The 10000-nt window shown below is 42.5% G+C and overlaps 1 protein-coding gene across 1 annotated transcript in view; it reads left to right on the top strand.

Annotated features, from left to right (window-relative positions):
• LOC116034651 (oocyte zinc finger protein XlCOF6-like) overlaps window positions 1–3354 on the top strand; it is a 5678-nt gene extending 2324 nt beyond the window's left edge. Inside the window, exon 3 of the mRNA XM_035993283.1 lies at window positions 950–3354. Coding sequence (XP_035849176.1) covers window positions 950–3336 — 2387 coding nt within the window. The 3' untranslated portion in view covers window positions 3337–3354. The remainder of the gene's footprint in view (window positions 1–949) is intronic.
• The last annotated feature ends 6646 nt before the right edge of the window (window positions 3355–10000 follow it).

Raw genomic sequence — 10000 nt, 5'->3', positions numbered from 1 at the left:
AATCTACTGTCTACTGTGACGTCCCTGCACAGAGTTTTTTTTTTTTTTTCACTTATCCCAACTAGCGCTTTGAAGTGCAGCGCGCTACCCTCCAGTACACACGACGGCTATAGTCTAAATGGTTATGGTAGCTCTGTCTTTCCCTTAAACACTGTGTAGCTAATGTGAACTTAGGATACCTGGTTATCTTCATCAGGTGTCTTCCTTTTCTTAGAGAAATATTTTAACAAACTCATCTGAAAAATAAGTAATGAATAATAGCGTTATGATTCGGAAACAAAGTTCAATATATATATATATATATATATGCAATAATAACAACAAACCCACTATTAATTACATTATCTTAATGCAGTGTAACTACTTCAGCATGTAAATAATGCACCTAAAATACAAACATGAGCAAGGGCGTTCAGCAATCACTATTATATCGAATCAACAGCCACGTGCAGTTTAGCTAACAGGTGAAGAATACAAACGAAAATCACCAGTTAACTTAATTTAAATTAGCAAGAACTATAGACTAATACAGGCTTAAATGAACTGACAACATAAGTTATACGACTTACAGTTCTCAAGGATGCACACATGCCATCTCAACTGGGTCCTCCGGACAGCCTTGTCTCTTTTTTCTTTCTCCCTTTTCTCCGAGTGGCGCGTGTTCCCACTCACGGTGTGAAGCGTGTGTCCGTGCTATTCTCCAACTTGCACTCGTAACAATCACTGCTGATAGACGGCTTTTTGTACATTGATACCGTGGCGTGGCAGCAGAAATGTAACTGTGGCGGTGCGCCACTTGCCAATCAACACAGAGGAAACACTGATGATCTGTGGGGACCTGGGAGAAATCGGATGATTTCATTATGGGGCTGCGTCCTCATCAGAGTGATCTCAGATAATTAGCAGTTGTTGAGACTGATATTTTAATGTATGTCTGTCTGTGTTTCAGCTTTACCTCCAGACGTTCTGAAAGTGATTGTTGGTGAAGAGGAGCAGCAGGAGTGTAGCTCCAGTGTGGACCAGCAGGAGCCAGAGCCCCCCCCACACATTAAAGAGGAACAGGAGGAACTGTGGAGCAGTCAGGAGGGAGAGCAGCTTCAAGGGCTGGAGGAGGCTGATATCACCAAGTTCCCATTCACTCCTGTCCCTGTGAAGAGTGAAGATGATGAAGAGGAAGCTCAGTCCTCACAGCTTCATCAGAGACAAACTCAACACATGGAAACAGAAGCTGATGGAGAGGACTGTGGAGGACCAGAACCAGCCAGGAACTCACATCCACTTTTCCAACCAGAGACTGAAGACCAGACTGGAGACTCTTCTGAACCTGAGACTGATGACAGTGCTGATTGGAAGGAGACCAGAGAACCTCAGTCAGCTTTAAACTCTCTGAAACATGATTCAAAACATAATAAAACATTCAGCTGCTCTGAGTGTGGGAAAAGATTTGGCCGCAAGTCAAATCTGTATGATCACATTAGAGTCCATACACGAGAGAAAAGATACAGCTGCAGTGTCTGTAACAAAAGATTTGTCTGGCGTTCACAGGTCAAAAAACATAAATGTGTCGGTCATCAGTCATCACAGCTTCCTCAGAGTCAAACTGAGGAGAAGAGAGAGGCAGAGCCTGAACCTCAGTCAGCTTTAAACTCTCTGGAACATGATTCAACATGTAAGAAAAGATTTAGCTGCTCTGAGTGTGGGAAAAGATTTGGCCGAAAGGCGCATCTGAGAGATCACGTGCGAATCCACACAGGAGAGAAGCCTTTCAGCTGCTCAGTCTGTCAGAAATCTTTTAGACACAGTGGAGGTTTACGGTCACACATGGTAGTCCACACAAGAGAGAAAATATTCAGCTGCAGTTTTTGTAACAACAGATTTGCCCAGAGTTCTGATGTCAAAAGACATAAATGTGTTGGTCGGATGGAAACAGAAGCTGATGGAGAGGACTGTGGAGGACCAGAACCAGCCAGGAACTCACATCCACTTTTACAACCAGAGACTGAAGACAAGGCTTCAGACTCTTCAGAGACTGAGACTGAACCTGAGAATGGTGACAGTGCTGATTGGAAGGAGACCAGAGAACCTCAGTCAGCTTTAAACTCTCTGAAACATGATTCAAGACGTAAGAAAACATTCAGCTGCTCTGAGTGTGGGAGAAAATTTGTCCAAAGGGGACATCTGAAGAGACACATGATGACTCACACAGGAGAGAAGCCTTTCAGATGCTTAGACTGTAAGAAATATTTCACACGGATTGGAGACTTGCAAAAACACATGAGAATCCACAGAGGAGAGAAGCCTTTCAGCTGCTCTGAGTGTGGTAGAGCTTTCACCGAAAGTGGAACCCTGAAGAGACACATGATAACTCACACAGGGGAAAAACCTTTCAGCTGCTCAGTCTGTAAGAAATCTTTTACACAGAGAGGAGGTTTACGGACACACATGGCCGTAGTCCACACAGAAGAAAAACCTTTCAGCTGCCCGGTGTGTCAGATGTCGTTTACACGGAGACAATATTTACAGAGACATTTGATCATCCACAAGGGAGGGAGGCTTCCCAGTTGCTCGTTGTGCGGTAAAGGTTTCACTTCAAGTGGAAATCTGAAGAGACACATGATGACGCACACCGGAGAAAGACCTTTCAGCTGCTCACTCTGTAAGAAGTCTTTTAGCGAGAGAGGAGGTTTAAAAAGACACATGATGACTCACCAAAACAAAAAACCCTTTACCAGTTTGGAGTGTGGTAACGGTTTTATTGAGAGCAGTGAAATTAAGATACAGTTGGTAGCTCACACAGGAGAAAAGCTTTTCAGCTGCTCAGTCTGTCAGAAGTCCTTCACACAGAGGGATAGTTTGCAGAGACACGTACGCATCCACACCGGAGAGAAAAAGTACAGCTGCCGTTTTTGTGGGCAAAGATTCGCCTGGTCCACCAGCCTCAAAATCCATCAGTGTGCTGGTGGACCTCTACAACCAGAGACCGAAGACCAGACTGGAGACTCTTCTGGACCTGAGACTGATGACAGTGCTGATTGGAAGGAGACCAGAGAACCTCAGTCAGCTTTAAACTCTCTGAAACATGATTCAAGATGTAAGAAAACATTCAGCTGCTCTGAGTGTGGGAGGAGATTTGGAAAAAGGCAACATCTGAATGACCACATGAGAATCCACACAGGAGAGAGACCGTTCAGCTGCTCAGTCTGTCAGAAATCTTTTACACAGAGCGGAAATTTATACAAACACATGAGCGTCCACAGGAAGGAGGAGGAGAACTTTTACTTTACATCTGACACCGCGCTTCCTTCGGTCCTGACGACTGTGACTTTGACTGGATGAGCGGTTCTTGGGATGTGCGAAGGACAGACATACAGACAGAGATTCCTACCTTCGTAGTTGGATGATGATGCTGCTATGGCGCCACCTTTTGGCCAAATGGCACCAACTTTGTCCTGGCCACTCAGACATCATCTCTACACATGGCCACCAAATGTGGCTGCAAAGCCACAAAGCATTCAGGAGATATGGCTAGGGTTGGGTATGGTTTGGGTTTTTTCCGATACCGGTGCTAAAACTATACTTTTAAAACGGTGCCGGTGCCTAAACACACACACACATGTCAAACTCAAGGCCCCCAGGCCAAATCTGGCCCTTTGCAACGTTTGATCTGGCCCCCATATCATTTTAGATTCACAAGTTCAGTTTTTGTCACTTTTTACAAAGTTTTGGGCGCTTTTTTTCAACATTTTTGACCCATTTTCCGTCGTTTTTGGCATTTTCTTTGACATTTTTGTCGACCAAACTTTGAGAAGACATGCAATAAAACAGTCAAAGATGTTTGACTTTTTTCGATGACTTAAAGCAATACATGTCTGGCCGTTGGTGTGATTCTCATTTTCAAGTGTGGCCCTTAGGGAAGCTGAGTTTGTCACCCCTGGCCTGAACCGATACTTTACAGTCTTGTATAAAGTACTTCAAAGCAATACTTGAGTAAAAGTACAAGTATCTAACCAGAAAAGGACTTAGGACCTAGAAGTTAAAGTCTCCTTTTAGAATATTAATTGAGTAAAAGTCTTAAAGTATCTGATATTTACTGTACTTAAGTATCAAAAGTAATTTTCTGATAATACATATACTTAAGTATTAGAAGTAAAAATAAAAAAACACTTTGATTATGAACTTTATGGCCAACGGTGTGTAACATTATCTTCATCACCACTGTCGTCGAGGTGGTCATCCAGGCATCAGGTCACCAACTGGAATGGAGCGTATATTATCTTGGCAGTTTAGGAGCAATGATTCGCCAAACCTGCATTTTTCCAGTGTAACAAATTTCTTCTGATTTCTATTTTGTAGTAACGAGTAACTAAGAAATGTAGTGGTGGAAAAGTATACATTTTATTTAGGAACTGTAGTGGTGTAAAAGTAAGTTTCCGGAAAAATAAATAACAAAGTACACATACGTGAAAATTCTACTTAAGTACAGTAGTAAAGTATTTGTACTTTGTTACATTACAACACTGATACTTTATAGTATACTATATCTATATATACTTTTATATATATTTTTAAAGGAACACAAAACGATGTCTTTGACGTTTAAGAAGGGCTTGTTTATTGCTAAGGTCATATGTAATCCCACTTAGTTATAACGATAGCTTATTTCAACAGTAAATTGCTGGTAAACGACAAAAACAACCACTAGATGGGAAAAGAGTATTTTCCAATAACTTTGAATGCACCACGAGGCTGGCGAGGCGAGTTTCAAGTAAACGCACCGTCTGTGTTTTTACGACAACGGCAGCTGCAGACTGTTGGACGTCCCGCTGTTGGAATACAGACACACCGTTTAACGTTAGCTGTCAGCATTTTAACCGTGATCAATCCCGCTACTAGCTAACGGTATGCTAACGTTAACTATTGCCAGGTTTAGTGTTAACTAGCGTCCCATGCAGCGATGCTTCTGTTGTCTAACGTCTGTTTCGGAGCGTCAGAGATAGGGTTGGGCATCAAAATTGGATTTTAACAATTCCGATTCTTCCTTTCGATTCCGGTTCTTCTCGATTCTTTGAGGGGTGTAGTTCAGATGGGTCACATGCCTATTTCATAGATAAGAGGAAAAGTTTATATTTATTCAATGTTGGTTTACAGTTCTACCGGGCTTTTTCAACGTAAAATAAACCCACACAACACAACAAGCGCCTGGAAATACGACGGGCGCTATGGAAACCAGAAACTTGCTCGTGTTAAATTTGGAGCCGATGGTCGGATTCAAAACCAAATTTTTCCAAACGATTCCAAGTAGGAAGCGGTTCTCCATGCCCAGTCCTAGTCAGAGAACAGAGCAGGCATTGCATTAGCCCCGAAATGAGGCAGTAGCTATTCAGTCCGGTAGACACCGGCCATTTAGGCACCGGGCCTCGGTACCCAACCCTAGATATGGCTTTTTGTTATATATAAGCCTTGCTAACAGTATTGGAGCAAACTGTGAGGGCCACCCTACAGCCAAACTGTGAATATGGCTTTTATATTTATATATACATTTTATATATATATATATATATATATATATATATATATATATATATATATATATATATATATATATATATATATATATTTTGACATTGTAATTTGTCTCTGTTTATTATGTATCTGTTCATTTTTTACGTGTAACATACCATGGTCTATGGGGAATGCTATCTCACTTCCATGTTCTGTATGCCAAGTGTGTATAAAGTCCAGTTCAGACCAAAGATTAGTGATGAAGACGAGTTGAAACTTGCAGCTATTTGCAACGCGTCGGTCTGCAGCGTTCTGAAAGCTGCCAGCTCACATCAACGAGATGAGACGGTGTATCAAGAGACGGTGTAAAGACTCTTTGTACTTCCGTCCTAACTTCCGACTTTCAGGCTTTTTGTAGCTGGATGTATAATTTGTTGCGTCTAAATATGAATGTGGATAACGTTAGTGACAGTGAGATGCTTGCTACAGTTACATTTCTAGTGATGAATCGGAGAAAACACGTTTTATTTCTCTGATTCACGGCTTTGTCCGAGGCGATCCCTCTCTTCAGTCCTCTCTAGCTCGCTCCACCGTACGGACTCGTGGGCGCACGTTGAGCCTCCGTTAACAGTTTGTACCAGAAATAAAATGGACTCACAGCATTCAAGCAAACTTTGAGGGCCACCTGTAGCAAAACTGTAAAAAGAAACTCTTTCCAGCTGCTCCAGAGATCTTCCGTACCAAATTTCAGTGATGATGCTCAAAAGTTGTAAAAAAAACAACAGAACTGATTTGGACGACGGCTGTCAATCGATTAAAATATTTATTCGCAATTGTTACAATAATGGCCTCCACAAAAGCAACAAATCTCATGCTTATCCATAGGTAACTCGCGATTAATCACTAAATAATCACATCTTTTATCTGTTCTAAATGTACAGTAGAGTTTTTAAAGCTCCAGTTGTAACTCCGTTCACACCGAGCGTTCATGCAGATAACTTTAGTCAGGCGGAGAGGAACATCTGGAAGGGCTTTGGAACCCAGCCTCCCATTCAAAAGAGCCTTTTCTTTCTCCGTTATTCTGCCAGCCATCCACAACGTTACTGCTGCATCAGTCAGATCCTAGATCACAGAATGGGTCAAAAAAACCTATAAGGACACTAACAGGAATTTGCATTAACTCGTTATTATTGCGTTCATTTTGACAACAATAGATAGAATTTTAATTGTCGTCTGGACCCAAATAAATGGGTTGTAAATGAAATGTTATGTTTGATTCTTTTCTGATTTTACTGTTTTTTTTTGTTTTTTTTTTACATTTTTGATTATTGTTCCTTGATGCAAACACCTTGGATACCTGCTGGTTGCTGTATAAATAAAGGTCTGTTTGATTGAAAGGGTAAAACGTCTCGCCGTATGCTTGTGAACATGCTCCTCACAGCAGCGAGGTGTTCGACGGTCACTTGGCTCCATCTAGTGGACAGAATGGAGAACTCAAACGTCTGACGTGTTGCCTCCTCTGACTCCGACTGGGTCAGCGTGGGTTCGTGAGGCCGTGACGGCGTCCTCGGCTCACACGCACAGCGCCAGACTAGAGACAGCGAGCCGCTCCTTCTCTCCGAGAGTTTCCTCGACATGTGAAGGTGGAAAGAATCCGTAAGGCTACGTTCACACCGCAAATCTTAATCCTTAATTTGGATTTTTTTAGCTCCGGCTGATTTCTTTGGTTTGTCTGTTGACATGACCTTTTAAAATGTGGCCTATACCAGTTCCAGTGTGAACGGTTTGCGGTTTCGAACTGACCCGCATGCGCAAAAGACCAATACCAATGACATCAGACGCAGCACGCTGCTGCACTGAAGTTAGGGAGGTTATGGAGGAAGGAAGCATTTTAGCTTTTATTTCAAAATGTTTGTGTAACGGCAGCCGTAGCATTAATGAGAATACACTAATGAGGTCTAACACCTCCCTCTCCCTCCAGTGACCTGCTCCATCACTGGTCTCCATGTTGTAGGACTAGTCTAGTTTTTAATGTTACTGTCTGTGTCTCGGGCTAACTCCCGCCGGAAACAAATGTCGATGTAGATTGATGTAAAAGTCGCATCAAATCCTCCTTGGTTGTTCACACTGCGGCCGCATTGACAAAAAATCAGACCTGGGTCTGATTCAGGACCACATATGGAAGTGGTCTGAATCTGATTTGAGTGTTCACACTACTTCTGAAGAAGTCTGACCTGGTCACTCAGATTTGGGCCCCTTTTGCCTGCAGTCTGAACGGAGCCTTAGTTAGATCTTAGAGAGTCTGACGTCGACCTGAAGTGACTTCAGCAGGTGAGAATCGGAGGAAGTGGAATCTGTAAATTGTAATTCGGTTTGATTTATAGTATTTATACTTAATCACAACAGACGTTCAGTCAGGACACTGTACAGATAGAGTAGGTCTAGACCACACTATATCAGATAATTATATAACTTGTGATAAAGAAACAGATATTGATGTAGCCTATAGTCAGTTCTGCCATATCACTGGTAATCATGGTCGGCATGCCAAACATGGGAATCCTCTTTAGCCAAAATGTCCATGACTGTTGTAGCATTTTCTCTTGAGCATGGGAACACTTTACCAAATTGATCCACAATAACTTGTACATATTTATATGTGCCCTCTTTGAGTCATGTGTAAAACCTGTGTAAGTGCTGAGATGGACCAGGTCATGTTTTACTCTAGTGTAGTAACAGGTCAAACAGATGATAGTGGAAAATGTATATTATGAGTACTATTACCCCATGCAGTTTATCCTAACAATTAAAACATGAGTCTTTGTTCAGAGTTTCACAGAATATAATAGATTATAGAGAGATGATTAAGATATGTTAAGAAAGGAGCTATAAAAACAAAGTTTATTATTATTTGAACAGCTGCATATGTAATTGCCGTTATAGATACAGACATGTTACACCCTTCCCCCAGTCTTTCTGTGTGCGTGCGTGCGTGCGTGCGTGCGTGCGTGCGTGCGCAGCTTTTTTACTTCCACTTTTGTACCGTTGTGACCCAGATATGTTTCCTCCAGATTAAACTGCTTTGGTAAGTGAGACCTTTTAGTTGATTTATGATCTGTTAGTTTCATTAAAGTGTAGAAATTTGTGTGTGTGTGTGTGTGTGTGTGTGTGTCTCGAAGAGTTTAGCTCTCTGTTAACAGTTAGCTGTTAGTCACCAGCTGCTCTAACAAAAGGAGCTAACCCTTGCTCACCATTATGGAGCTGATCCTAAATATAATGTTTAATAACTCAAATGTAGCTCTGCTGACAAAGTGAGACCGGACTGAAGGCGATCTGCATTAACGACTGCACACCTGTACACGGCTCTAACACCACTGTCAAGTAGTTTGCAGAAGACACTACAGTGATTGGTCTCATCAGCAACAACGATGAGACGGCCTACAGGGAGGAGGTCCAGAACCTATCCTCGTGGTGCACTGACAACAACCTGGCTCTCAACACCAAGAAGACCAAAGAGCTCATTGTGGACTTCAGGAAGGCTAAAGCTGGCACACACACCCCCATCCTCATCAACGGGACTGAGGTGGAGCGTGTCACCAGCTTCAAGTTTCTGGGTGTCCACATCTCTGAGGACCTCTCTTGGACCCTCAACACCTCTACCCTGATCAAGAAGGCTCACCAGCGTCTCTTCTTTCTGAGGAGACTCAAGAAGGTCCCCCTGTCTCCTCAGATCCTGGTGAACTTCTACCGCTGCACCATCGAGAGCATCCTCACCAACTGTGTCACAGTCTGGTATGGCAACTGCTCTGCCCATGACCGGAAAGCACTGCAGAGGGTGATGGAAACTGCCCAACGCATCACCGGTTCCTCACTCCCCTCCCTCGAGGCCATCCAGGGCAAGTGATGCTTATGAAAGGCGTGCAGCATCATCAAAGACTGTTCTCACCCCGACCACAGACTGCTCACCCCACTCCCCTCTGGGAGGAGTTACAGGTCTCTACACACCCGTCTCAGCAGGTTCAGAGGAAGCTTCTTTCCTGCGGCTGTCACCCTACTGAACTCTAGCTCTGCATCCTGGTGACAATTAACCTACTATGCTCACACTCCCCCTATCCCACCAGTGCCCTATTTATTTACAAGTGTACATACTGTAACTACACATATACATAGCCATATTCTACTGTTCTTCATACTATTCACCATGCACATACACCTATTCTTACTACTCTCATGTTACTGTTTCTGCACTACAATGGTACCACATTGCACATAGCTGTACATGGTGTACATATCTGTCTATATGGTTCATACTGAATATCCATATTTATTCTGGTTTTCTTATAATAATACACTGCATATATCTATATATTATTCTTTCTACTATTATAACGTTACTGCTACTACATTGCACATATCTTTACATGTTGTTCATACATTGTTCATATTACATAGCCATAGTTATTCTGCTCTTGTAAGGTAACTGCTAATATACTGTACA

The sequence above is a fragment of the Sander lucioperca genome, chromosome 16 (genome assembly GCF_008315115.2).
Source record: "Sander lucioperca isolate FBNREF2018 chromosome 16, SLUC_FBN_1.2, whole genome shotgun sequence".
Taxonomy (NCBI): Eukaryota; Metazoa; Chordata; class Actinopteri; order Perciformes; family Percidae; genus Sander; species Sander lucioperca.
Note: the sequence above shows the minus strand (reverse complement) of the source record. Positions and strands in the feature narration are given on the sequence as shown.